The following is a 27,524-nucleotide window of genomic DNA, read 5'->3' as shown; positions in this document are numbered from 1 at the left end:
AGTATCAAGCTGTTAATTAAGAAACACCACTGCTCATTTCTTCAAGGCTAATACTAAAAATAATGGAATTCAGCTTCCCTTCCTTTGGCCTCCGCACATGGAGCCCCTATGGTTCTATAGTATGAAGCTGTATTCAATCCATATACCTTCAAATAACGTCCCGTGCTGCATCATATTCTTAACCTAAACTGCCAATAAACAAATGCCAAAGCATGGAAAATTACATAAAAATATACAAATGTTACTGATGAAAACACAATTAAAGGGGAACTATCATCAGGGTAAACAAATCTAACCTGCTGATATGTCCCTATTGTGCACAGGGCGCTGAGGATAGTATGTCTGTTACCTCCCCCCCTTGGCACCATTCTGGTGCAGTTAAAGGAGAAAATTTTTATTTTTATTAAAGTATTGTATTGCCCCCCAAAAGTTATACAAATCCCCAATATAGACTTATTACCGGAAATGCTTATAAACTGATTTTTTTCCCTGCACTTACTACTGCATCAAGGCCTCACTTCCTGGATAACATGGTGATGTCACTTCCTGGATAAAATGGTGAGGTCACTTCCTGGATAAAATGGTGAGGTCACTTCCTGGATAACATGGTGATGTAACTTCCTGGATAACATGGTGAAGTCACTTCCTGGATAAAATGGTGATGTCACTTCCTGGATAACATGGTGATGTAACTTCCTGGATAACATGGAGATGTCACTCTTTGGATACGACCCGACTCCCAGAGCTGTGCAGGCTGTGGCTGCTGGAGAGGATGATGGCAGGGGGATGCTCAGTGTCCCTCCAGTTCCCTGTGTCCCTCAGTGTCCCCCTGCCATCATCCTCTCCAGCAGCCACAGCCCGCACAGCTCTGGGAGTCGGGTAGTGACATCACCATGTTATCCAGGAAGTGACATCACCATATTATCCAGGAAGTGAAGCCTTGATGCAGTAGTAAGTGCAGGGAAAAAAGCACTTTATAAGCATTTCCCGTAATAAGTGTATATTGGGGATTTGGGGGGGCAATACAATACTTTAATAAAAATCGCCAGACTTCTCCTTTAAGGAAAATGAGAACCTTGTCCTTATTTACTATATTTGCATTTGCAGACTGAGTTACTGATAAAGCTATCAATGACAATGTTATAGAAGTGGTCTCTTCTTACACGCTGAAGAAGCTATTGGCATTAGTTTCATGCATTTCATATAATAGCCCTAAGGCATGTAAAAAAAAATAAAAAAAAATCAAACTTGGATCACACAATGTTTGGGATCCTTGGTGGAAGAATCTGCACCTATGCCCAATATATATGCCTGTGTATGCCGATAACTCTTCATGTGTCTTTCATTGACTTCAATTTAAAAACAACAGGTATACCATTCAGTATACAAAAGTTCAATAATTTAATATAATCCTACATATATGATATATACTGTAGTTTATACATTAAAGGGGAACTATCAGCAGGTTAGACAAATACTATGTGCTGATATGTCCCTATTGTGCAGGAGAGGTCGAGGGGGAAGTTATGTCTCTTACCTTCCTCTTCGGCGCCGTTCCCGTTCTGTTAGCAGTGTAATCCTCGGTCTGGAGCACCGTTAGGAGCACTGCCCTGCCCACTCCATTGATTATTATTAGAAGGAGCAGGCAGATAAGGGTAGAGCAGTGCTCCTAACTGTGCTCCGGCTAACAGCACAGGAACAGCGCAGAGGAAGAAGGTAAGACACATACCTTCCTCCTCAGTATCTCTCGAGCAATAGGGACATATCAGCAGGTTAGATATGTCTAACCAGCTGATAGTTTCCCTTTAACATATATCGTACTGGTCGGCTGAATAAGGGTACTCTCTTAGCATAGTTTTTTTTTAAACTCCTGGTTATTGTAAAGTGTTTTTCTAAAAAATGTTTAACCTAATTCAGAGATAGGAGATAGAGAAATGTACAGTTCATGAAACATATCAATGTCCATTCTCAGCCTTCAACTTCAATTGCCAATCTGGCCGAGTTAAAGACTGAAGGATACAGTATACTCACACATGGAAGATTTGCTGCAGAAATTTCTATATACTGATGTATGTGCACTTGGAGACACTTATTACCGAGCAAATTTACAGTAATGAAGCAAAGCGCTTTGTTGTACGCCGGCTGCAGTATAACTGGTTGCCGCTCCTGTCCGGGTGCTGGGAAAAGCTGGATTAATTCCTGGGAAACTGGGAGAAGTTCAACAGGACTGGATCTGGCTTTTCTCAGCACCGGAGGAGAAGCGGCACTGAACAGCAATCAGTTATACGGCAGTCGGCTGATGAGCGGATAACTAAGCGCTTTGCTTTATTGGGGTACTGTTACGCCAAGCGATTTTTTGACGACTAACAATTAACGATCTCAAATGACGGCTATGGCAAACGATCCGAAATCGTTCGCCCACTTACACGGAACAATGATTGTTACTTATGACCGTTCTTGCGGTCGTATTGTTGTCTCTATTGCGTACGCTTCAGCTTTGACTTCTTATTACACCGACGTGCGAACGATCAAATGATAAAAATAGGTTCGAGTTCTATCCAACGACCAACGATTTCTCGTTGGTCCATCAATCGTTGTCTGCTATTACACGGAACGATTATCGTTTAAACCCGAACGATCTAACGATTTTTCGAAGGATAATTGTCCGTGTAACATGGCCCTTTCTGTAAATTCGTTCATCTCTACTCTTACTGTTTCTGCCATACTACTATAACTGGGAACCACTGTACAATATACATGCTGTTTGTATGTTTTGTTATTAACAAAAAATTCCAATAAAACACGTTTAAAAAAAAAAAAAAAGTCCTTACATCAGAATGGGGTTGTTTCTGTAGCATGTGCATAAAATTTTATCAACACGTCAATTCTTTGAGCGGAGAGCTGCGGAGAGTGGAGGCACCCTATACATAACATTGAGACAGTGAGGCAGGCGGGATTCTGCTTGGAATTTCCGCCTCTTTTCCTCAGTGTGAACGCACCCTTAGGCCATGTTCACACAACGTACTGTATATTTTCGTAAAAGTACAGCTGTTGTTGCCAATTGCAACAACGGCCTTGATTAATATGAAAATGTACGTTACCTTGCCGTTTATGGAATCCTGGCGGATCTCTGGCAGCACCGCAAACAACTGACATAGCGGCAGCAGAAAACGCTGTCAGTGCACACTGTGGAGCGAGGTCTGAACATAGCCTTACACTGACACATAGTCAACACCCACTCAACCAGTGACTCCATGTAATGCTATTCATACAAGAATGGGAATTGCTGCTCGGCCAGGACCAGGAACTATTGGGACAAGGCATTGGGGCTGGTGGGTATCTATTTTTTTATCCCAGAGAGGGACGACAAGCCGCGATTATGAGGATAGAACAGTTATATTATAATCTTCAATAAATGGTGAACATGTCATTGTTTTTACCATATACAGCCATAACATAGAATCAGTGACCTGGAAGAGAAATCTTGGCTGGTTGTACAGCAGACACATTAATATTTATACTTTATAAAGACACTAAAAAGGGTTGAAATGTGAATTATAGCTGACAGATTCCCTTAAAGAAATATTATAAAAAAAACAGAGCTGATCACTTTACCCCTTACCTTTTATGTCCTGCTTTTCCGTCACCTTCAGTGTTTGAACAAAAGCTGATTGACTTTCAGTGAGCGTCCAGCTTCTATACAGTACGGTTGCTTGTACAATGTACTTATGTGTCTGTACAGAAACAAATAAACAGTACTAATAAAACAAATGGAGCCCATACATCCTATAGGCCTATAAGACTTTCACAGCCTTCTTTACATAGGAGTTTGGCCATTTGTATATCACTGGCTAGTGTAATAGGAACATACAATCTCCTTGCAGATGTTGCCCTTGGTGGGGTTTGAACCCAGGACCCCAATCTGAGGTCTTTGACTTTTTGGGACAAACAGTGGACCTACTGCAGATTCCCCAAGAAACCTACTTTATTTGGGTGATTAGGAGTGGTAAACACTCTTATATAAACTCTTATATAAGGCCCGGGACTACCCAACCAAATACAAGAAAGTATGGGACTAGTCTTGATGGAACTTGCTGAACTCTTCGGGTTTGTCAAAATTATCCCGACCTGTATGCTCGGCATTTTACTCCAGGCACCTGAAGAAGTTAGATGCCGCCGTAGGGCTGCCTGGAAAACATGGATGTAGCCTGTTTTCCAGGACTCCCTAGGTCGGCATCCAGCTTCGACAGCTGCCTGGAGTCAAATGCCGAGCGCTGAGGTTCAGAAAATGTTGCTTGGCTTGGCAAATGCGATTAACATTATATAGGACCCCTAGATATCCAATATTGCAGCGCGTATTGATGCGCCTGCATCAGAACTCTGCGGCTGCAAAGATCATCCGGTCGGTTTGATCGCAGTTTGAACATAGCCTTAGGTTTACTGTGGGAACTGTGTTTACTGCATATCGCCCCCACACAGTAACACCCACTGTTACTCGTTGGTCGCCTGTATTTCCTGCGATGACACAGGAACCAGGAAAATTGAGGAGAATAGAGGGTAACAGTAAGATGGTGCTGCTGCGGCTGCAGGGGCACCAGGACAGGTATTATTAGGTTCATACCACCCCCACCTTCCTTTTGTTTTGTTTTTTTACTTTGCCCAGAGTGCCCCTTTAATGTGTTTCTGGTTTGTAATAAACCAGTATACTACATGTTCCCTAGTCAAACAGGTAGATTATAACAATGTTTCAGGGCCATATTACCAGCTGCTGCTGCCTAGGAACTAAACCTGCAGACCCCCCCCCATCTTCACTCACCAATTAGCATCATAATTTTCTAGTTTCTGAACATCATATTGATATCTGATCAGTCTTAGGCCGCGTTCCCACATTTAGGCTATGTTCACATTACGTATGAGACCGGCTGTTCCATGACCCCAACCGGGTCCCGGAACGGCCGGTCTCTGGCCGGATCATCCTTAAGTACCGGCCAGATGATCTTTCCGGCCGCAGAGCTCTGATGCGGGCGCATCAGCGTGCGCCCGCATCCGAGCTTATTATAGCACACAGTGAAGCGAGCGGCCGGAGCTACTCACTTCACTGTGTGAACTGACAGGTCTTTCTGCGGCCGAAATTCACTGAATTGCGGCCGCAGAAAACTAACCTATCAGTTTTTTACGCCGCTGTATGGGATCCTGGCCGGAGCGTATACGATGTGTGTGCGCTCCGGCCGGGATCCCATTGCACATAGGGCTTTGTTACACACCACAAAACTACGGCCGTAGTTCTGCGGCGAGAACTACGGCCGTAGTTTTACGTTGTGTGAACACAGCCATACTGTGTAAACTGTGTTTACTGCATATTGCCTGAAGGAGTTCTCACCACAGGATTGGTAGGTAATAGCTCCAGGCGTCACATTTAACTCCACCACACCAGACATGGACAACACCGCCATACTGTAACTGGATAACACCTCCATACCAGACCTGAACTATACTGCCATACTGTGACTGGATAACACCGCCATACTGTAACTGGATAAAACCTCCATACCAGACCTGACCAATACCACCATATCACCACAGGTACAAGCAGTTTAGAGGGGGGCGCAGATGGTGGGTACAGAGTCACTTTAATGATTGGGACAATGCTGCAGCTTCTTGCATAGCCACTCCTAGTGCTTGGGAACATTGTAGAGTCTCCCACAAGTGCCAAAGCCTTTTCAAACCCTTGCTTATTCAATACTGAAGGCCTATCTGAGGGATCTTGATTAAAGATGAGCGAACCTTGTGCATGCTCAGGTTCATCCCAACAAGACTGTGCTGCATTTGTGGTGTGTGATGTGGATGCAGCCTGGAAAACACTGATACTGCCATAGGCCATAGGCTGTATCCATGTATTTCAGGACTCCCTAGGACTACAAACTAAATATGTTGTATTGGTGATTATTTTGTATATGACTTCTCTTTTCAACCAAACACGTCCACTTGTATCCAGTTCCCTTAGTGCTTTGGATCTGGATTCTAATTGAAAATGAATTTCCTTCCATAATTAAACCTCTACACTGTGTTCTCTATTTGTATTATTCCCCGTGAATGATCGGATTATGTAGTACAACCATTAGGGCCATTTTTCTATAGATTTCCTATGAAGCACATTTAATAAGAACATCATCATGGTCATTAGAGACAAAGGATCCCCTCGCTATCAAGTGCTCTTTGTGTCTTTGTATTATATCAATTTAATTCAAGGCTCAAATTTATTTCCCCTAACCGTAAAAATTGTTTAATTGCATTACAATCGTTTGGCTAACAGTATGCTAGAGAATCGATATAAGTATAAAGTACCGGCAACGTTAATGAACCACGATCTATTGTTTCTGCTAATAACAACACAACAGAACGATGTAAGAAGCATCAGAAAAAAGGACTACGGAACACTACATCATGGTCCCTAAACTCCAATTATAATGGGATCTTGAAACTGCTTTATCCTTGCTCTCATGCTAAAGCTAGGCTAATCCATGCTCCTATATCCTATTGACTTACTTCTTATTAATCTATTCTTTACCTTGGGTATTAATACAGTTCTAAAAGCTTTTATGATATATGAAAAAAAACTATATGACTTCGTATGCACCAGAAAAAAGCCACCAGATGGAAATGTACTGGCTGTCCACCCTATGAAATGGTTCTCTGAGGCTACTTTTGGGTAGTGTACCCCTTGATTGCTGACTGCTAAACATGCTTCTATGATGCACAAAAAGACATTTTGCCCAGGTAACAGACTTTGAGAGGGGGGGTACATTAATAGACTGAGAGAAGCAGGATGGCTATTTTGACAAATTGCCTCCTCAGTATAACAAGCCGGGCCATATTTACCACCAGGCACCCGTGGTCCGGTGCCTAGGGCAGCACCTTTCAAGGGGGCAGCACCAGGGAGCAGGGGGAAGAAAACAAGTTTTTTGTTGTTTTTCTTTTTTCCCACCTCCTGTTCAGACTTGCCAGTAAAGCTGGTGGAGGGGGGGGGGGAATATGGTGGTATTGGTCAGGTCTGGTATGGAGGTTTTATCCAGTTGGCGGTGTTGTCCATGTCTGGTGTGGTGGAGTTGAATGTGACGCCTGGAGCTATTACCTACCAATCTACCAATCCTGTGGTGAGAACTCCTTCAGGCAATATGCAATAAACAGTTTGCCCAGTAAATATGGGAACGTGGCCTAAGACTGATCAGATATCAATATGATGTTCAGAAACTAGAAAATTATGATGCTAATTGGTGAGTGAAGATGGGGGGGGGGGGGTCTTCAGGTTTAGCGCCTAGGGCAGCAGCTGGTAATACGGCCCTGATAACAAGTAAGAAGTTTCTGAACCTTTGTTATACTCTACCTGTTTGACTGGGGAACATGTAGTTTACTGGTTCATTACAAACCAGAAACACTCTGGGCAAAGTAAAAAAAAAAAAAGGAAGGTGGGGGCGGTAGTAACATAATAATGAAGTGATACTTACCTGTCCTGGTGCCCCTGCAGCCGCAGCATCACCAGCTTACTGTTACCCTCTATTCTCCTCAATTTTCCCGATTCCTGTGTCGTTGCGACACCAAAGGTATCCCACCTTTGTGAGAGAGGATGTGATGTCACAAAAAAACAGGAAATACAGGAGACCAACGAGTAACAGTGAGTGTTAGTGTGTGTACGTGTGTGTGCGTGTGTGTGGGGGGCTCTGGTGTGTTGATTGGGCACTGGGATGGGTAAGTCTCAATTAATTATTATGTTCCCACCCCCTCCTGCCCGCCCTGCTTTTTTACCTTTGCCTGGAGTTCTCCTTTAACTGTAAGAACATGTGTTGTTGATACAGCCAGTTTAGCAAATACATTTTTAAATGAAGCACAGATGACATGTATGTAATAAGCAACAACACACATGATTAACTATTTCTAGGCTGGCCCAGTTTCTTCTTTTATGACCAGATAGTTTTATGTTTCGGTAAATGCGGATTGGAAAGCTGTAAAGGTTCTCCTATTTTGCTGCAGAGCTGATAATAGTAGTAGAATAGGTCACTAAGGCTAGGTTCACACTGCGTTTTCAGCATCCGTTTAACGGATCCGTTTTTTTTAACGTCCAGAAAAATAGGGTCAGCAACGTTTTTTTGTCCGTTTTGGTCCGTCAAAAAAAACGGATCCGTTTTTTTTTAATAATGGAAGTCAATGGTAAAACGGATGCACACAAATGAATCCGTTTTTTGCAATCCGTTTTTCATGCGTTTTTTGCAAAAAACGGATGCGTTAAACGGATGCTGAAAACGCAGTGTGAACCTAGCCTAAGGGTCAAATATAGATCCATATAAGAAGAGATTTCTTTTTTTTTATTTCTTTTAAGTACTACCACAGTGATGTCCTGATTTTTAACCAGGTGCTTTTACTGCCCTCTTTTCCACTGTTCATGATAAGGTCATATAACTTCAAACACCATAGCTGGCTCATGAATCTGTATGATACGGAACTGCTATTACCGGCTGTGGGGATGACACTTTTTCTTCGGGGTTTTCATTCTCTGCTGAATTCTGAATTTCAGTGATGCTTCCAGGTCTTGAGGAGGTTTTATTCTTTTGGCTTCCACCTGAACCGATTCTTCCTTTCTTTGTCCCACTTACCAATACCTGGCTTTTGCTAGCTATTAAATAGTAAATCATATAAAATAATATGTTATATAATGGTAAGCCATATAGAAGATTAGTCCATAATCAATTCCTAATTATTGTCATTTCCTCCTATAAAAGATCAAATTCTTTTTAACATCCTACAATAATTTACATTGTGTCCATTGTTCCCTATTTCCCCACCTGTCTGATTATCCTGCAGCAGCAATGACTGGCTGTCTCCACAAACACCTGTGACTACGAACCATTGGCCATAACGTGACCAATGATAGACTTAAGGCCCTATTCCCCAGGCCGACTGAGAGGAGCAATCGAGCGCTATTACATGCGGCAGCAGCGAGCGGGTGAGTGCGAGAGGGGCCGCGGGGGGATGCCCTGGTGATCACTAGATTGTCCGGGCAGCCCATAGAGGATAGTGCATCCGACCCACGGAGCGGCGGCAGCACATCATTGCTATCTAAGTCGTTTGTTTTTCAACATACTTAAAAGACAAACGACTGCAACGATCAGCCGACATGAACGATGTCGGCTGATCATTGGCTTCTATTCCATGGGACGATTATTGGCCGTAATCGTTCCGTGGAATAGGGCCTTAACAGTACACAGAGGGGGGTGGGGGGGGGGGGGGTGGCTGAGGTTGGCAGGGTAATGAGGTGATGGGACTTAGCACCGCTTCTTCTCACCTTGAAATAAAGTGGAACTAAGACATCGATTATCAATGTAGCGGCAATATTTGTCTGCAACAAATGTGCTGTGTATATGTTTGGATTTAGACTATATATTCACATAAATTACCATTTAAGGCTATGTGCACACATCGTAAGAGACCGGCTGGTCTCTGAAAAGATCAACCGGCCCGCCCGCATCAGAACTCCCCACAGCACACTGTGGTGCGAGCGGCTCCGGCCGCTTCCTCCATAGTGTGCACTGACATGGTTTTCTGCGGCCGCTATTCAATGAATAGTGGCCACAGAAAACTGACATGTCAGTTGTCTGCGGCGGCACGAGAGATTCCTAGGCAGCAATGGACGTATATTTCTGTATAAATCACGGCCATTGTACAACAGCCGTGGTTTTACGAAAATATTCTGTATGTGAACATAGCCTAATACTGTAATAAAACTAAAGAAAAAAAGAACAACGTATTTCAATGGCCCCATTCACACCTCCGTAGTTGTGTACAGGGCTGTAATCCGTTCCACAAAAAAAAGGACAGGCCCTAGTGCGGACTGAAATTCCTCTTCAGGCACACCAATAGAACCCTGTGGGATCCGTATTTTTACAGATCCGATCCGCAAAAATACGGATCCACAATCCGCAAATAGTTAACTAGATTATTATTAACCACACTTTTTCTTTTTTTGCAGATCAGCAAAAATTATTGATGCAATACGGATGGAAATTTGCGGATTGCGGAGTCAAATTGGGTCTATTCACACGTCAGGATATTTTTCACTCAGCAGATCTGAGGCTGCTATTTTTTATTAGCAATCTGCAAATTTCCATCTGTATTGAATCTGTATTTTTTGCTGATCCACAAAAATTAAATAGTGAGGTTAATTATGATCTAGTCACTATTTGCGGAAGCCACAGGGTTCTATTGGTGTGTCTGTGGTGGAATTTCAGTCCGCACTAGGGCCTGTCCTTTTTCTTCTTTGGCAGTATGGATCACAACCCTGTACACAACTACGGAGGTGTGAATGGGGCCACTGAAATACACTGATCCTTTTTTCTGTCCGTAATTGCAGATGTGTGAATAGGGTCTTAGTCCCGCTTCCACCTCTCAGTGATGCTGAATAGGATGAGCATATGAACAGTTTTTAATATGTAAAATATTGTACACTACATATAACAATGAATACAAATATAATATGGTAAGATGTAGAGGACAAAATACTCACAGTGAGAGCTTAAAGGCCTTTCATTCGGCATGAAGCAAAATGCGGGGATTAGTGCTTGACCTTTGCCGGTGGCACCTACAACCTCTTCATCATTATCAAGGATCTGTACCTTGATGAATGCATCTGACTTGGAGGTCTGAACCTTAATGGTTGCAGTGTGGTCTATTGCTGCTTTTATGGCGTACCTTTGTCATACGTGCAGAACAAAGAAATCGTTATGTCAGAATGCGGCTCAAACAGAAGGACTCCTGGCAGACTCTGACAAGAGATTTATGTTACTATAAAGTCGCTTGTTCACTTGCTGGTGGATAAAATTGAGCTGTCGCGTTATAGTCTGTCAGCAGCCTGAAGTTTTGTTTTGTTTTTTAAATGTATAAAAATGACTTTTTAAAAGCCATAGTACAGTATATACAGTTTCTGCTGTCAGTAAAGACTCCGCTTCCAATCGGGGGGAAATCCTCTGTTACATCTGTGTATCGACAAATAAATCGGCAAAAGTCTGACAGATCAATCTCATAGAAACCTAGAAGATTGTTGGCAGAAAAAGACCATTGGGTCCATCTACTCGGCCCTTTTATTGTTTCCCTTCTTATTATCTTAGAATAGATAGAGGTATAAATGAGGCAGGTTACATTCAGTAACTGTAGATTTATCTACCACATCTGTTGGAAGTTTGTTCCAAGCATCTACTACTCTTTCATTAACATTTTCTTGTGTTGTTTCTGACCTTTCCTAACCTCTGATTATGTCCCCTTGCTCTTGTGTTTTTTTTTTTTTTATTAAAAACTCTTCCCTCCTGAATTTAGTCCTATATATAAAGCTTTCAATCATGTCCACCCTTTCCCTTCTTTACTCCAGACTATACAGATTTATATCCTTAGGGTGGGTTCACACATTGCAGATCTGCAGCGGATTTCGCACTGTTAGTTTATAGTGAAATCCGCTGCCAATCCCTTCATTGTCACTTTCAATATGAATACATACTTGCAACGGAATTGTCATCCCTCTGTATGTAAATACTGGCTCCCTTAGCCCCCTGCGGCCCAGTGCATACATTACCGGGTCAGCACTCTGGCTTGCTCGTAGGCTCCCGGCATCTGGACATCCTTCTTAGCCAATCAGTGACTGCGGCGGGGCAGCGCAGTGATTGGCTGAGCGTCCAGACGCCAAAGTCCCTGCAGCAAGCCGGAGCGCGGGACGGTAATGTATGCACTGGGCCGCAGGGGTTTAAGGGGGCTGTCACTTACATACTCACAGAAGGATGACAATTCCGCTGCCAGTATGTAATCCTATTGAAAGTGACAATGAAGGGATCAGCAGCGGAAATGTTACGTGTAAACCCACCCTTAAAGGGTTTTTCCAATTTAAATCTACTTGTCTCCTATCCACAGGGTGTCTGACCTCCGTGCCCCCCAGAGATCTCCAGAAAGGCGCCCCGACTACTGTGCATTATTTTTGCATGTATACTTACCGAAATATTATTTCTTTCTTGTTGGGTATATAATAATCTCTGATTTCTTTCATAGAGAAGGCATTATTTACAGTGTCACGTGAAAGTGATGGTAAAGGATTACAGGCCCCAATGAGTCTCAGTCTCCATTTTCCAGATGCCACAGAAAATTCCCCAGCATGGGCCTCAGCTATGAATGTATACCCCTTCTAAAATATGACATAGATAAAACATGATTACATACGCCAGATCTTGTATTAAATATTCATGAATATTAGTCTAAAAGTATCATGTATAACTCCTCACAAAGGATGCAGTGGCCTCCAGTTTCAATGATTTCTGCGGCATTGTTATGGATACAATTGGGAAGATTGAACAAATCATGGCAACCTGTCAGGTCACCACTTCCATAATTCAATAATAATTCTGAACTAGATTGAAATTAGGCAGTTTAAAAATTCATAAGCAGCTGGAGCCATGCAAAGACAGAAAAAAGCCTAAATACTTACCTAGCCACGTTCCTCTGCTGCAGTTCCTGCTGCAGCTCCATCTGGCCCCCCCTGATCTTTTGTGTTCTTCCTGTTTCTGAGATGAGCGCATAGAGAAGGACCTGCCCGCTTATCCAATCTCTGGTCGAGAATGGACATTGCAGCAGCCTGTGATTGGCTGAGTGGGCAGGTCCTACTACGAGCTCAGAGTCAGGAAGAAGATAGGAGATTAGGGGACAGGAATGAGTTGAATAGGAGCTGTAGTGGGACATTAAAGGGAATCTGTCAGCTGCAATTCACATTTCACACTGCTGACACTATAAGATGCTTTTAATATTGTAAAAAAATTATTTTATCCCCCTGTGTCAAAGAGACTTTCCCCAGCCCCTGCATTACTGCAAGCTACAATGCCACCTCGCTCCCCCTACCATCCCGGACTAATAGACAGCCAGCTGGAAGCTAAGCCCCTAAAAGCAGGGAAAGGGATCTCAATAAACATGTCCAGCAAATCCAAAGATCATTCAGTAGGTCATTTGCATCTAGTTTTTCAGCGTCTGTCTCCTCCATACTTTTTCCCACATGGTTGCCATTTGTCTCTGGTAAACTACTCTCCAAAAAGACCAGCAAAACTGTTTAAAAAAGTGATCTCCTGAGGAGAGAGGTGGTCATTTTAAAGAAACTGGTCACTATGCACAATGTATTGTATGATTCATCTAGTTTGGATGAGGATTTTTTTCTTCTTAAAAAGGTTGGATTTTGGGCATTTCTCACAAGACACCTTGCGTCTCCTCCAAGCCCCTTTTAATTTTGTTGGGTTCATCTGGTTTAGTTGGGCACTTATCAGTGTTTGCTTGGCTGTCACAGAACCAAGTGGTACTGATGGAGGAGTTGCTGATGCACAATGTGTAGGGCCAGACTGGGACTAAAAAGAAGCCCTGGCCCTGTAGGCAACAGTCCTGTAGGTAATTCCCCCTCCCCCATAGGCAACCCCCCCCCCCCCCCCCCCCCGTAGGGAAACCATTTGTAGGTAATACCCTCCCTGTAGGATATCCCCTCCTCCCCATTGTAGTATAGCCCCTTCCCTTCATGTACACATTCCCCTGTAGGTAATGGCACCCTACCCCCAGTCCAACTTGATCCAGGCGATGTGCAGGGAAATACCACATAACCAGGAAACAGACAAGACGAGCCCACAAAGGGGACCGGCCCACCTGGCATTGGCCAGAAATGCCAGGTGGCCAGTTTGGCCCTGACAGTGTGAATGCTGTGAGGACAGCAAAACCATTACACTGCACAGAGCAAGGAATACAGCTGCTATAGAATAATAGCAGGTCTAAACTATGCATGCTCATCATTTCCAGGCAGGAACTACCAGCAGTAATAAAAAAATAATGCTATAATGGTGCATTTTGAATGGGTAGGAGTTGGGGCATTGTTTATTTTTGGTAACTTTATCACTCACCATGTTCTTGGTGTAAATGAACGGTGCTACTCTGTTACACACTCGAGGGATTTCCTCCAATGTGTCATTATTTATTACGTGAAGTGCACAAGCTTGAAGGTTTGTATACATCTTTGGCACTATAAGCATATCTTCAGGAACATGGAAAACTTCCCTAAACGGGTTAGAAAGATTTAATTAAAAATACATAGATATATATAATACGTAAATATGTTAATAATCTAAAAACTTAGAGTATTTCCAACGAGAATAATGCAAGGCCACCACTGTGTCACTACTTCTTCCCTACTCCCCAACAGCAGGATAAAAGAAAAAATTTGGGAATCCACTAAATAAAGCTGGATCCCAGCTGTTACAGTATATGAGCTGTCACTGCCTTTATTAATACGATGCCGCCTCACCAGCATAACTATGCTCAGCCAATTGCGGCTGAGCAGCTAATGACGCGCCAGAGGGGGGGGGGCGGCATAAGGGAGGGCTGGAGCGGTCCGGCCGGCCTCCTGAAGATGGCGTTATTGTCCCAAGATGGCGGCCGGGGTTGACAGTAAGGAGTATAATGCACCACACTTCCGGGGATGGGAGGAACACGGGGAAGGGGGCCATTCACTTAAATAACACACATTACAAAGTTGTACAACTTTGTAATGTGTGCTATTTAGTGAACAAATGTGTAGCACCGCTCTACCCCTTTAAGACTCTGCCCCTGTAAATGTACAATGTTTCTAAATTTGCCAACCTTCCATATGTCCCTTATATTTTACTTAAACTGGAGATGACTGCTCTGTTAATTTGACTACAGAAATGGAAATAGTTAAATTATCTCTGGATAATGAAGGAAGAGTGGGACCACCAGAAGCCAAAGTGGAACAGTGGTTTCCTAATGCCGCTGCCACTTCTTTAATCGATCACTGAGGATCGCAGCAGTTGGAAGGTTGGAATGGACTTTAAAGGGGTACTCCGGCGAAAATCTTTTTCTTCCATATCAACTGGTTTCAGAAAGTTATATAGATTTGTAATTTACTTCTATTTAAAAATCCTAAGAGCAGAGCAGGAGAGGTTTTCTATGGGGATCTGCTACTGCATTGGACAGTTCCTCACATGGACAGAGGTGGCAGCAGAGAGCACTGTGTCAGACTGGAGCGAATACACCACTTCCTGCAGGACATACGCTTTCTGATTTGAAAGAAAAAGATTTTCAGCGGAGTACCCCTTAAAATGGGATTATCCAGCGCTACAAAAACACGGCCACTTTTCCCCCTCTCTTGTCTCGAGGTCAGGTGCGGTTTGCAATTAAGCTCCATTTACTTCAATAGAACTGAGTTTGAAACCCCACCCAATCTGGAGACAAGAGAGGGGGAAAAGTGGCCATGTTTTTGCAGCGCTGGATAACCCCTTTAATGGTATTTTACTAATATGCTATCAATGTCTTTAAAGAAACAAATCCTTAGCAAAATTATCACTCAAACTTTGGTCACACTCTAAAGAACAGAGTACAGCAGCGTCTGCCGGACAATACATCCATTGGCATTAGTGATACGATAACTCATTCTGTTAAAAATAGAAAGACAACTAAACAGAACTTCTCTAACATCTCCAGGCCCTTTATGGGTGGAATAAATCCAGGTTGGAACATCTCCAGGTCCTTTATGGGTGGAATACGTGGTCCCTTTAATCAACCAACAACACGCATTACAATATAATAACCTACCTGAAAACCACAAACCATGAATTTACGGGTTGATCCGGGTAGGTAACGGTATAATCTGTAAAAGCGATTCTGTAGCGGTCATCTGCATAGCATGGATATCTGTGTGAGGCGGCACTGTGTTTAAACAGGTACCTGAAATGTATTGAAATAATGCTGTTAATGTTGCCTATAAAAACCAGGACTATCGTGGACAACATAAAATACAGGAAATACCGTTCCCCGCCCCCATATAACAGTCTGCCATTTACTTTACTCATGTAACGTGCATCTTGTTATGTTCTGTTAGTCGCCCCCCTATCCCTTGTATGCCACTCTGGAATTCTGGGCACTTTATAAATAAATAATAATAAGAAGGACAGTGTCAAACAATGCAGGGAACCTAGGGAAGATTAACTTTACCATAGGCCCCGGGCTGTTTACCAAGCTTGGCCCCACCCACTATAACTATGGCAGCACTAGCATGGTTGTCATAGATACGAGATTTCTTGACCACTGAAAGTATGAGTCTCGGGCTACCACCCAAAAAGATTCCCTTCTCCTATGACCACCTACCGATGTACTATGCATATAGGTAAGTCTGGTTTTGGATGGCATTTGACTGTATCTAAAAACCGTATATACGAGACAATTCAAAACAACCTGAACAGGAGTTATACAGAACGCAACATTTTTCACACCTACTCCACTTACCTCAATAAATGACTACCATATTGTTCAGGATTAAGTTCAACGGCTGCAATAATTTTGTCCAGAATTCCTTTGACAGTGATGTTTTCTTTGGTTCCTAGAATACACAGCACAGCAACTAAATTAAAGGAGAAGTCTGGAGAAAAATATTATTAAAGTATTGTATTGCCCTCCAGAAGCTATACAAATCACCAATATACACTTATTACAGGAAATGCATATGAAGGGCTTTTTTTCTCTGCATTTCCAACTGCATCAAGGCTTCACTTCCTGGATAACATGGTGATGTCACTTCCTGGATAACATGGTGATGTCACTTCCTGGATAACATGGTGATGTCACTTCCTGAATAACACGGTGACGTCACTTCCTGGATAACATGGTGACGTCACTTCCTGAATAACATGGTGACGTCACTTCCTGGATAACATGGTGATGTCACGACCCGACTCCCAGAGCTGTGCGGGCTGTGGCTGCTGGAGAGGATGATGGCAGAGGGATGTTCAGTGTCCCTCCAGTGCCCTGTGTCGCTCATTGTCCTCCTGCCATCATCCTCTCCAGCAGCCACAGCCCGCACAGCTCTGGGATTCGGGTTGTGACATCACCATGTTATCCAGGAAGTGACATCACCATGTTATCCAGGAAGTGACATCACCCTGTTATCCAGGAAGTGAAGCCTTGATGCAGTAGTAAGTGCAGGGAAAAAGCACTTTATGTGCATTTCCTGTAATAAGTGTATATTGGTGATTTGTATAGCTTCTGGGGGGGGGGCAATATAATACTTTAATAAAAATTTTAGCCAGACTTCTCCTTTATGTACAGTACACACTTAGTAGTAAAATAGATTCTTGATCGAACTCTATGATAAACAATGCTCTGTTTCTACCACCCCTATAGACATACATAAAAAGCATGAGGTCCATGACAGAAACAACTGCAGACACATTCTTCCCATGGTCATGGTCTAAGTGGTCTATAGCAGTTGCCTGAGCGGCCTCTATAGTATACGCATCTTTGACTACATTGGAGTAGGCTCCAGAAGTGCTGACCATATCCATACAGTTCTATAAACACAATAAAATAATGTTTTTTTTATCATAAATTCAGATCATACGCATCATTTTTTATCTATGAAAAAGTATAGTTTGCTGTTGTGTTATACTGAGGGACCATTTATACTTTGCTGCTTATATAAAAGTAATAAGGTGTCTGTCCACAGTTTTCTGTCCACAATGTTGGGGACCAGTCCTGACCTTCCTAGAGGTGCCTGTATGTTGGGGACCAGTCCTGACCTTCCTAGAGGTGCCTATATGTTGGGGACCAGTCCTGACCTTCCTAGAGGTGCCTATGAGGTGCCTACATGTTGGGGACCAGTCCTGACCTTCCTGGAGGTGCCTATATGTTGGGGACCAGTCCTGACCTTCCTGGTGGTGCCTATATGTTGGGGACCAGTCCTGACCTTCCTGGAGGTGCCTATGAGGTGCCTACATGTTGGGGACCAGTCCTGACCTTCCTGGAGGTGCCTATATGTTGGGGACCAGTCCTGACCTTCCTGGAGGTGCCTATATGTTGGGGACCAGTCCTGACCTTCCTGGAGGTGCCTATGAATTCCAGTTGTGCTCCTGGATGACAAACTATTTACCATCACATAAGATACACGTTAGCCCATTCCCCCCGCATTCTAAGCTATTCTATTTTTCCATGGTCGCCTCCTAATTGATATTCCCTTTTTATTTTTATTTTTTGTCAAATCTCTTTTTATTGAAAAAATTTTAAAAGCAGAATAAACAATACACGTTTTACACAAATAGGGAGTGAATCCCCATGAATATAATGCAGCAGACCAATGTGCCAACAATATTGTATATACTTCGTCATCTCGGTATGAGGGATGACATCTCAAAGATGATCAAGTGAAATAGGAGGCCCAAAAAGCAAAAAATTAAATGTCATGGCAATAAAACATTTGTAAAAATTCTTATTAAGGGGTATTAAGTGCAGACTGATGGGTGGGTGGGGGGTGGGGGGGGGGGGGGTTATTCTTTTTATTTTTGCACAAAGCTGCAACAAAATGTGAAAAATGTAAAAGGTTTTAGAGAGTTTTTAAATGCATTATATCTATGGCAATAGTGACATCAGAGTTGATGACAGCTTTGACATGACAAGGGTCGACTTGACATAACATACTGTATATCTCTTGCTGCACAAATAGCTATAAATGCTGCCATAGTAATAACGACGGATCTTATAGTGGTTGCCATGGAAGTTCTGACTTCATAAAGTGACAGTGTGACTTTATAACAATGTAGTGGTTGCTATGGCAATGGCTACATAGTAACAGTCACCATAATAACATTGACATAATAATAATTGCCATGGAGTCTATGGAAGGATAATGGTTACCATGTAATGAAATAACATCTCTCCCCTGAATGATAGAACCCTCGTGGTGACAGCGATAACAATCACACTAGCTGCCAGACTTTGTGAGGGCAGACTGCTTTAGAAGCGCTAAAAAAGCAGGAAAGGAGGTGTTCAGAACATCTCCGGCTGCCATGGTAACTGATTGGCACCCTGTGATTGCATTGCTGGGGTGCCGACCGGAGATCTAACAAGTATGCAAAAGAACACTACAGAGACACCATCACATGTCTCGATGTCAGTGAACTAGCCAGACCAGAGGTCAACCAGCGTCCTTTTGCATGCACTTACTAGTCATTGCTCCCACTAGTCAGAAACCTACTCCACACTGATGAGGGGCAAAAACCCCGAAACAGCTGTCTGTGGATGGATACCTTGCTGAGGTGGTTTCCTTGACTGGAGAACGCCTTTGGCCTGGTTGTTCCTTCCCGGAGGGAAGGTCTGGCTAGTTCACTGACGTTGAGACATGTGATGGTGTCTCTGCAGTGTTCTTTTGCATATTTGATTTCCCAGGGGGCAATGTTCTAGAATACACTGACGTTGAGACACGTGATGGTGTCTCTGTGGTGTTTTGGTTGATCTCCCTGAGGTCAATCAGCGTCCTTTTGTATGCACTTACTAGTCATTGCTCCCACTAGCCAGAAACCTACTCCACACTGATGAGGGGCAAAAACCCCGAAACAGCTGTCTGTGGATGGATACCTTGCTGAGGTGGTTTCCTTGACTGGAGAACGCCTTTGGCTTGGTTGTTCCTTCCTGGAGGGAAGGTCTGGCTAGTTCACTGACGTCGAGACATGTGATGGTGTCTCTGCAGTGTTCTTTTGCATATTTGATTTCCCAGGGGGCAATGTTCTAGAATACACTGACGTTGAGACATGTGATGGTGTCTCTGCGGTGTTTTGGTTGATCTCCCTGAGGTCAACCAGCGTCCTTTCGGAGATCTAACAAGGACACACATCTGTCATACAGTCCCTAAATGCTGCAATCGCTATTGATCAAGGCATTTAGGGGGTTAAATTACCATCTGAACTAACTGTAAAACACTGACTCCTGCTGATCTCCTCCTGAATAACATGGACTACAAGTAGTCCTCTCCATTATGTGCATGAGCCCAGTAGTCCTGGATATTCATGAGAAGCAGAAAACTGCACCCACCAGCTGATCCATGCTTTGTATAGGCAGTCAACTATCAATCAGCAGCTGGAGGGTGGGGTGAGGGGTGTGGCAACAATCCTATTCTCCTGCATATTAGGGGAACGGCTGAACAGAATGTAATACACCGATCTGTTCAGCATTTTTATGACTAGTTTATGCTGCCCTCATTTAAGGCAACACAAACCTAGTGACAGATTCCCTTTAAAGAGCACAAAAGTATTCTGCAAATGATTTTTACATTTATATTTATGTTTTTGTTCTAACCCGTATCTAAATGATATTTATATAATTAAATTGCTGTTGCTTGGTAACATAATTTTGTCGGTATATGGTCTCAAGTGAACACCTCCGATTTCTCATCTTTCATTGCTCAGTATTACTTGGCTACTTCTAAGATCTTGTATTTAATTGCTTGACTCCAGCTGTGCCACATCATATTTAGAGCGGATCAGATAGACTGTATATGACAGGGAATAGAGATTTGTATTGCACAGATGAGAGACGCTGCTTGTGATAAACTGACAAGAATAATTCGGGATAATACTGAAAAACTGTGAAATGTACAATAAAGTGACACTTATTGTAGAAATTTGATAAGGATGTCAGTGTAAAGCCGTGGATGTGTAATTAGATGTCACTTTATGCCAAAATCGTTGTACAACATTGAGGAGTCTGGACTAGCTGTAAATGATGGCACTTCTCTAATCCAGACAGGAGTCATGATAGAAACAGCCCCATATAACAGAATCAAATACTGTATGGGAGTATGTGCTGTAAACCTAATGAATGTATCCGGGCGGCATATGATGACTTTAATGCCCTGGTAACTTAGGCTTCTAACCATGCACTTCAAGTTCTGGCCTTGTCCATGTGCCTTGTCCATGTGTGTGATCTGCCATTCATGCTCAATCTTTTTTCTGCAGTTATCTATATGACTTATATACAAGTGGATGAAGTTTATAGGCTGATCTCATCCCACAGGCTGCAGAATCACTGGACACCCGACCTCCTATTAAAGGGGTGTTCGGCTCAAATTACACTTTTAATATGCTCCTGTCCTCGGGGAGAACATAACGAACAGCCTAGTCCTACCTTTCTGCACTCCCCCAGTATCCTCTTACGGTCCTATTACACGGCCCGATAATAACTGTAAACGAACGCTGATCTGGGCCTATTATGCTGCGTTTATATGGAACGATAATTCGCCCGATCGTACGATTACCGATTTCGAAGTAACAATTTTTTTTTTATAACGATCAGCGTTTAGACGGAACGATATATCGTACGAAAAATCGTTTTGCGATCGCTTAAGCCTATCTTGCACATAGGAAAAATCGGTGAACGATCTGCGATTTTAGAACATGTTGTAAGATCAAAATGAACGATTTCTCGCTCGTCGCTGGATCGTGCGCTGCATTTACATGTACGATTATCGCTAGAATTCGATCGGTATCCTGCAAATTCGCACGATAATCGTTCTGTGTAAACGCAGCATTACATGGCTTGACTGTTACCGATGTTACCGATGTCCTTGCAGCCCTTGCTTAAACTGCATACATCACCTAACCATGGTCCAAGGCTCCTCCTGCGCTCTGCTTCTCCCATGTCCCATGCGCTGCAGCTTCAGAGCGGCCTGTCTTAGCTGACAGGCCTCTCAGCCAATCACTGGCCGTGGCGGTCCCAGCCTGTGATTGGCTAGGAGGCCTGTCAGCTAACAAAGGCCGCTCTGAAGCTGGAGCGCGCAGGACAGCAGAGCGCAGGAGGAGCCCTGGACCATGGTTAGGTAATGTATGCACTTTTCAAATTGTCAGCCGGCGGCGGCGCACCGCTATTAGACATAGTGATGCGTGGTCGGTGCCCGACAAACATAGGTCCAAGGTTGTCATCGGCTGATCGTTGTGTTTATTACACAGAACGGTAATCGGCCAGATAGGGCTGATTCGGCCGATTATCGTTCCGTGTAATAGGGCCCTAAGTCATCTTTAGGCCTAGGCTGAACAATCCCTCCTCTACTTCCGAGACTTGTTTCGCGGGTGACAGTCCGCTCAGCCAATTGCTGACTGAGAAAGGACACTGCCGTTAGCCTCAAGACTGTCTCCGAAGTGGAGGCAGAATTTTTCAGCTGGGCCCTGAAGATGACATAGGAGGACAGGGGGGGAGCGCAGAAAGGTAAGAATAGCCTGTTTGTTATGTTCTCCCAAAGGGCAGCAACATATTGAAAGTTTAATTTAAGCAGAATACCCCTTTAACTATGGCTACTATGGGCATAAGTACCAAGGTAGGAGGCAGAGTAACTGTTATGTGATCCAGAACTCAAAAAATACCCTCTCCCCACACGGGTGAAGTGCAGTCAGTAACAACCACTTTGGACGTGAAAGATGGAGAATTACATAGTGGGAAATTAAACAGAGGTCAATGAGAGATCTAGGAGAAAAGGTGAAAACACAGGGGACCATTTATGATGCCAGGCACTGGATACAATTGCTGTTAAAGTTGGTGGCCATGTAGGAGTGTGGCCTTTTTCAGCTCTGCTATAAAAGCCCCTGAGGTCCTTGTGACACCCATGACGGCCAGACTGATTGATCAATAAATGCATTTTCAATATACTGGTCCCCTTGCAGGGGATGGTCTGTCATTCCGTAAAAAAGTCCTGAAATCTTCTAGTTTCTATTCTGGCCACTAGGCCTGAAAACTAGATGAGACTTGCTGTTCTGTACAGATCATTTCTCAGCAGTGTCCTCCTTATCAACACAGACAGGAGAACAGTGAAAGGTGACACCGCAGTATATAGATAAGAGGTACACACAATAAGTGGTAATAACACAGATTCGTCTCACCTGCTGATAGTTCCCCTTTAGGGTGCGTTCACACGTACAGGATCTGCAGCAGATTTGATGGCGCAGATTTGAATCTGCAGCAGATCCACAGCAGATTTGATGGCCCAGAGTTACTTTGCATTGAATCTGCAACTTCAAATCTGCGCCATCAAATCTGCTGCAGATCCTGTACGTGTGAACGCACCATTAATGTCCTTTACAAACATGCATGTTAACCTTGTTATTTATAGTAGCTAAGGGTCCTATTAGACAAATCAATTTTTAACAATTGATGATAAATGATCACAAACTAGATCATTTATCGTTAACCTGAAATCATTCCCCATATGACACAGAACAATAGTTGTTAGGGTGCATTTACACAGAAAAATTGATCTGACTTTTGAAGCCAAAGCCAGGAAAAACTGAGATTTCTCCTTTTTCAAATCCATTCCCGGCTCTGGCTTTAAAAATCTGTCAGTTAAATCTCTCTGTATGAACGCATCATTAGTTATGATTCTTACTACAATTGTTTACTTCATCTGAACAATGCGGAATAAGGCTGGGTTCACACTACGTATATTTGAGGCTGTATGTTTGAGGCTGTATAGCAACCAAAACAAGGAGTGGATTGAAAACACAGAAAGGCTATGTTCACATAATGTTGTAATTGAGTGGATGGCCGTCATTTAATGGCAAATATTTGCTGTTATTTTAAAACAACGGCTGTTATATTGAAATAATGGAAGTTATTTACCGTTATATGGCGGCCATCCACTCAATTTCAACATTGTGTGAACAGATCCTTTCTGGGTTTTCAATCCACTCCTGGTTTTGGTTGCTATGAGGACCTGACATGAGGACCAAATACAGCCTGAAATATACATAGTGTGAACCCAGCCCCCGGGTGGTATTACACGGGCCGAGCAGGGCCCGATAATACCTGTAAACGAGCAGCGATCTAGCAGATCACTGGTTTACTGGGCCTATTACACGGCCCGATAATCGTTAAACAAGGGCTGCAAGGACATCGTTACCGATGTCCTTGCAGCCCTTGCATAACTATATACTGTACATTACCCATCTACGTTCCAGGGCTGATGCTGCAGTCTTCTTCTCCCCGGGTCCCGCGCACTCTAACGTCAGAGAAGCCTGTCGCCACTCTGACGTTACAGCGCGCGGGACCCGGGGAGAAGAAGACCGCAGCAGCAGCCCTGGAATGTGGATGGGTAATGTATATCGTTAGTCGCCGCCCGCATACCGCCATTACACGTAGCGGTGCGCGGTCGGCGCCCGACAAAAATAGGTCAGAACCTATATCAACCATCAGCCGATGATCGTTGTCATCGGCTGATCGTTGTATTTATTACATGGAACGATAATTGGCCGAATCGGTGTAATAGTACCCTTACACTGAATGATCAACAATGATCTACCTGGTTTTCTGCCATTTAAACATCTCCGGTAGAAAAGTCCCCTCCACCAAGCTTGAAGTTTAGTAGATGCAGCTTCTTCGGTAGAAGTCGAGGTTCTATCTTGCCAAGAAGATGGTATTTCTGGCTTTGTGTCTTAAAATCATTAAAAATAATTATGAAGATGAAAAGTTAGGCTGGGTTCACACTGCATTTTTGCAATCCATTTAACGTATACGCTTTATGGAAAAAAACTGATGCAAAAACGGATGCAATTGTGTGTCATCCATTTGGATCCGACTTCAATTATAAAAAAAAAAAAAAAAACCAGTTGAAACGGATGTGTTTTTCTTAACGTACAGAAAATTTGTGTCCACACTACTTTTCAGTACATTAAAAAAAACGCACCGGTTTCAATCCGTTTTTTTTTTTTTTTTTTAATGGAAGTCATTGGAAAACGGATGCGAATGGATGACACACAATTGCATCCGTTTTTGCATCCGTTTTTTTTCCATAAAGCGTATCCGTTAAATAAAAATGAAATAAAAATATTTACGGCAATAGTATTACAGCCTAAGGCTTTGATCGCTCGATGGGATTTTAGCGGGACATGATGGCCGCAAATAACGTCCATGAACATTATTTACAGCCGTCATTATCAATAGATGGACGCCTTTTGCCATCAAATAGCTGCACGTTCCTGTGGGAACATAGCCTAAAAATGTAAAACATTATGTCATGAAGCTGTGTACATTGTGATATTGTTACTCGGTTTTAGGCCTCATATACATATCTGTATTGAAAACAGCGAGCAATACAGCACTCTAAACAGACTTAGGCTATGTTAACACAAGGTACGCACAATTGCTGTTGTTTCGCGCTATTGTGGAGTGTCAAACAGGGGCTGTTGTTGCATAGAAAATTGCATTGAAATAAATGTCAATTATTTCCACAGCCACAGTTCAATACATTGTTTGAACAACGGCCATTGTTTGCATTGATTTCAATGCAACACATTTCGCTATGAAAGGAAGTGCCGTTATTTTAATTGAAAACAATGGCTGTTCTTTTCATAAAATGTACGTAGTGTGAACATAGCCTTGGGCTATGTTCACACGATGTATATTTCCGTTGCCGATTGCAACAACGGCCGTGATTAATACGAAAATATAAGTTACATTGCCATCTACGGAATCCCGGCCGGAGCGTGTACACATAGTATACACTCTGGCTGGGATTTCTAGAGGAGCCGCAAAGAACTGACAGGTACAGTCATATACTCTAAATTGAGAGATTACAAAGTAACAACATACGAGATAAAAAAAATAACACAATAAATTATATTGATCAATATGCAAACTCTTAGTAACAATCCCATACCATAGCGCCATAGGCTAACATGAGCACTGCATTCAGCACCAGTACCGCACAGGACAGGTAAAAGGCCAACCAGCTATTACAACTAACCTAGAAAACGTTCTAAATGATATAGTGTATCTATGGATTGTAGATAATAAAGGATTATTGCAGACTTCCAGTGCACACACTATGACATAATCTCCTCTGCATCTCTCATCCAAGATTATACATTTACAATGAAAGGAACAATCATACGTGTCGCCACGGTTCAGTCCACATATCTTATAGAAAGTCTTAGGATCCTACTATCTGGATTATGAGTCATGTGCTTTGTCTGCGGATGAGCTCAGATACCTTGCATGGAATTAGATTGCGGTGTCAAACAAGCTGAGAAATCCATTGTGAAGACTCTGAAAGCAAAGATCAAGTCGTCTGTAACTTTGTTTGCCATTGCTTCAGTCATGAGGAGCCACAAAGCTGTATGAAATGCCTGAAATAGAAGCAAAGCAAGACTTAACATATAAAAAAAACAAGAGACCGTATTACAAACCCATCTGATTGGAGAAACTCAGCTCTACTGCTGGTATGCATGGTTTACAATTCAACAGCTAATCTGCAAAATAATTAAAGGGGTAATCAGGTGAAAAAAATTCTAATAAAATGGTGTCAGAAAGTTATATGGATTTGTAAATTACTTCTTTTAAAAAATCTAAATCCTTCCAGTGCTTATCAGCTGCCGTATGTCCTACAGGAAGTGGATTATTCTTTCCAGTCTGACACAATGCTCTCTGCTGCCACCTCTGTCCATGTCAGGAACTGTCCAGAGCAGCAACAAAGTTCCATAGAAGCACTGTGTCAGACTGGAAAGAATACACCACTTCCTGCAGGACATGCAGCAGCTCATAAGTACTGGAAGACTTAAAGGGGTTATCCAGCGCTACAAAAACAGGGCCACTTTCTTCTAGAGACAGCCCCACTCTTGTCTCCAGCTTGGGCGGGTTTTTGCTTCTCAGTTCATGTTGCCTCTGAAAGAAAGTGGCCATGTTTTTGTAGCACTGGATAACCCCTTTAAGATTTTTTAAATAGAAGTAATTTACAAATTTGTATCTTTCTGACACCAGTTGATTTAAAAATCCAGAGTACCCCTTTAATAAACATATACCATTGCCTTGTTTCTAATTAAACAGAAAAAAGATCCATGACCCCTAGAGTAAGGACGTCACAGAAGATACAGGGGGAATTTATCATTGTGTATTTGAAGTGATTTTTCACACTGTTTTGCCCGTCATAACATTTTGGGGGACATTTATTAAGTCCGGCGTTTTCTGCGAGGGTACGGAGATTTATGTAGAGGCGGACTGCCTCTACATAAATCCTGTGCGCGCCGGTGTGCGCGGCAAGAAACCGCTCAGAGCTGGAGTAGGTTTTCTGCTTATTTTTTTGATAATCTAATAATGACTCCGAGTCTGCGCCCCCCCGTTCCACCCCCTCCACGCCCCCCTGGGGTACCTGGCGTAAAGTGGCCATATACAAATATTTTATTCGCAAAACGCCCATTTGTGAATAAATTTATTCACATCTGGCCCCTTTCTCCCCAAAAATATGCTTTTTTGGCTTGATACATGTCCCTCTAAGTGTATCTGCGGAAAATGTATAAAAACATCACACATTCTTCATAAATAGCTAACTATTAATAAAACCACCTAAAAGTTTCTGAAAGCGAGTATCTAAGTGTGGTCTGGACTGGAGTGAATTTGCACTAAAAAAAAATGTTGACAATTTGCTTGACTGTCCCAAGCAAGGTCATGCATGGGAGGGGGGCCGAGGACGCATGTAATCTTGCAGCAGATCAGGGACGATTCTTTGACCTCTTGCACTCGAGCATTTGTCTACATTATGGAAGCACAGACAAATATATGAAAGGTACCATGTGTCTCCTTACCTTAACAGCTATTTATCAGTGTCAGCAGTTTGGAACCTGAATAAAGCCCCTATTACACGGGGGATGGGG

The 27,524-nt window shown here is 42.9% G+C and overlaps 1 protein-coding gene across 1 annotated transcript in view; it reads right to left on the bottom strand.

Moving 5' to 3' along the window:
• Positions 1–27,524, bottom strand: part of ADGB (androglobin) — a 138,932-nt gene that overhangs the window by 21,808 nt on the left and 89,600 nt on the right. Inside the window, exons 21-29 of the mRNA XM_069954785.1 lie at positions 25,868–26,003; positions 24,179–24,310; positions 16,354–16,447; positions 15,664–15,795; positions 13,956–14,109; positions 12,027–12,214; positions 10,556–10,740; positions 8,508–8,668; positions 3,623–3,734 (exon numbers count right to left, since the gene is read on the bottom strand). Coding sequence (XP_069810886.1) covers positions 3,623–3,734; positions 8,508–8,668; positions 10,556–10,740; positions 12,027–12,214; positions 13,956–14,109; positions 15,664–15,795; positions 16,354–16,447; positions 24,179–24,310; positions 25,868–26,003 — 1,294 coding nt within the window. The remainder of the gene's footprint in view (positions 1–3,622; positions 3,735–8,507; positions 8,669–10,555; positions 10,741–12,026; positions 12,215–13,955; positions 14,110–15,663; positions 15,796–16,353; positions 16,448–24,178; positions 24,311–25,867; positions 26,004–27,524) is intronic.

The sequence above is a fragment of the Dendropsophus ebraccatus genome, chromosome 15 (assembly GCF_027789765.1).
Source record: "Dendropsophus ebraccatus isolate aDenEbr1 chromosome 15, aDenEbr1.pat, whole genome shotgun sequence".
Classification (NCBI taxonomy): Eukaryota; Metazoa; Chordata; class Amphibia; order Anura; family Hylidae; genus Dendropsophus; species Dendropsophus ebraccatus.
Note: the sequence above shows the minus strand (reverse complement) of the source record. Positions and strands in the feature narration are given on the sequence as shown.